The sequence below is a fragment of the Trachymyrmex septentrionalis genome, unplaced genomic scaffold (assembly GCF_001594115.1).
Source record: "Trachymyrmex septentrionalis isolate Tsep2-gDNA-1 unplaced genomic scaffold, Tsep1.0 scaffold7, whole genome shotgun sequence".
NCBI lineage: Eukaryota > Metazoa > Arthropoda > Insecta > Hymenoptera > Formicidae > Trachymyrmex > Trachymyrmex septentrionalis.
This window is the reverse complement of record NW_017305884.1, coordinates 2,708,216-2,710,764: the sequence shown is the minus strand read 5'-3', so window position 1 is coordinate 2,710,764 and position 2,549 is coordinate 2,708,216. Positions and strand designations below refer to the sequence as shown.

Genomic DNA, 2,549 nt, shown 5'->3' with positions numbered 1-2,549 from the left:
TATCGTATAAGAGCTATTTTTAATTCTTTACATTAAAAAGGAATCGTGACTAAGTTAATATCATTTTAACATCAAAATATTATGTTAAAGTGAATTATGAGTGATCGAAAAGTGATTCAATAATCATTTTGAAGCCATTTTAGTATTTCATGACGACTTTCATCCTGCTCGAATACGTCTCAATAAAATCATATTCGAACGATCGATAACACAAGAACTCGATTAGCTAGACTGAAAATTTGAATAGGTATAGGAAAAAAACAATCTTCTATTGTCGCGAGAAGATTGCAATGCCGATGAGCATAGATTGATCTTGCGTAACGCGAATTTAATCAGAGCACGAAGATCGAACGGACAACTGCCTCTCATGCAACATAGACACGAACGACGATTGCACGTATGGTTTTCTTCTTCTGATAATTACAACTTTTACGTAATCAGTACTCTCGTGACCATACTTTATCAATAAGAGAAGATAACTAACTGTCAATAATGATTTGATGCTACATTTACAACAGCTAGTCATTTATTTTACGATAAACGTAATGTAGCTTACATAACTGTAAATAGATTATTATCTCACTCAGTCATTATTTTTAGTATATTGTACTTACGAATGTATTATTCAAAGAAAGAGACAATCAAGTGGTTATCATAATTTGTAATTAATATTACGTGTGTAATCTTTGTTGAATCAAGCGATTTGTAACACATTATCTATTATTATATATATTTGTATTATACATATATATATATATATATTAGGTTAAGTAAAAAGTCATCGCGTTTTTTTAAAAGACATCTATTAGTAAAAACCGCAATTACTTTCTTACCAACAATGTAAATATATCTCGATAGAGTAAAGTTTCAGCTTTAAAAATCTCTTTTTTAAATTATACGATACGACAATTTTTAATGGAGTTATGAGCAATTAAAGTCAAAATAATTCTTTTATTTAATCCGCGATAACTCAGTAATCAAAAGTCGTAGGAATATTAAAAAAAAACGATTTTGTAGGGAAAGTATCAAGCTTTCACGATAGGTAATCGAAAATTTTCTCAAATTCGTTTTGGACACGTTACAAATCCACAAAGTGAGAAGAAAATTTTTCGTCTTTTTCAGCTCGTAGTTTTTGGTATGTAAAAATTATCAAACTCATATAAACTTAAAAAATGTGATAAGCTTTTAAAAGTAGTGATTTCAAGCTTTAAAACCCTTTTTTTAAATTTGAATTTCATTCATTATTGACGAAGATATTGTATATACAACTTTGAGCTAAAAAATACGCGATGATTTTTTACTTAACCTAATATATATTTGTGCAATACATATATTTGTACCCACCTATCCAGGAAGTTTGTTCGCGCGTGGCATGTACCCGTGCGTTTTCCTTCTCGAGATGAGGAATGAGAGTTGCTGAATATGCCATGGTAAAACCCACCGCTATGTGGAAAGACGCTGCGATGATGCAGGCAGTGATCTGCGAAGGTTGAAAATTGTTATAGCTTCCGTAAAATTTCACCTTGGTTTTCCACTTTATCATGATACTTTTAAGATCCGCGAAACAAACGAATAAACGAGAATAAACTCTCAAACTCATTTTTTTTTATCTTTTCACTATGACTTCTTTAAAATATCGATGAATTGTTCTCAAAAGATATTATTAAAAATATGTATTATTAATTAGAATGCAAAAAAAATTCTGTTATTAAATCTAATTTAATGATCGAATACTATTCAAGCAGAAGATTATATAAGGAAAAATGGTTTTGTTAAAGTATCTAAAAATCTTATTAGATACAGATCTAAAAATAATTTTGTTTGACCATTAAAATAATTATAGAAAATATGTAAGCGTTGATAACAACGCTACAAAAAGTTTTAACATTCTAACAACCAGTTTGAGCATCTTATATAATTATTTTTATGATCCACACAAAATAATTTTCAGATCTGTATTTGGCTAAATTTAGATATTTCAGCAACATTTCTTTCATTCTTTTTACGTAGCTTTTGTAAAGCTTTTCTTTCACATAGAAAACGTGCTACCACTCGAAAATAGAACAAAGTAATTATCTTCTCTCTTCTTGGAATAATGATATAATTGATACCTCTCGGATGGCATTTCTAAGGTTCGTCGGTTCGACGAAACCTTTGTTGAGGCTTCGACTCGAGACGATCGCATCTTTAAAGCACTCTCGCTCATTCTCTTCGATATTCTTTGATGCTTCTCGCTCCACGCTGAAACACAATGGGGGTGTCATTAATCGATCGTCAAATAAACCGAGAACTAATGTTGTACTGATGCGAATTTTACCGACTCGTTTTTTACTGTGTTTTTCGTATCTCTTTTCCGAACACATTGCAATTTATGATAGTTGTTACTTGTTTGTCACGTGCGTTACTTGTTTGTACGACGTTTCGGTATGCCATTTAAGTGACGACGTAGCATATTGACTTGTCCTGTGTTCATTTAAAATGGTTACAGTCCGTAAATGTTTATCACATCGAGAGATCCTCGACTATGTGTTGGTTTCTCGCGAGTTTCG

At 31.1% G+C, this 2,549-nt stretch overlaps 1 protein-coding gene across 1 annotated transcript in view; it reads right to left on the bottom strand.

Annotated features, from left to right (window-relative positions):
* The window catches only part of LOC108753634 (facilitated trehalose transporter Tret1-2 homolog), a 19,058-nt gene that overhangs the window by 4,527 nt on the left and 11,982 nt on the right, over window positions 1-2,549 (bottom strand). Inside the window, exons 3-4 of the mRNA XM_018495403.1 lie at window positions 2,112-2,241; window positions 1,345-1,480 (exon numbers count right to left, since the gene is read on the bottom strand). Of these exons, the coding sequence (XP_018350905.1) occupies window positions 1,345-1,480; window positions 2,112-2,241 (266 nt within the window). The remainder of the gene's footprint in view (window positions 1-1,344; window positions 1,481-2,111; window positions 2,242-2,549) is intronic.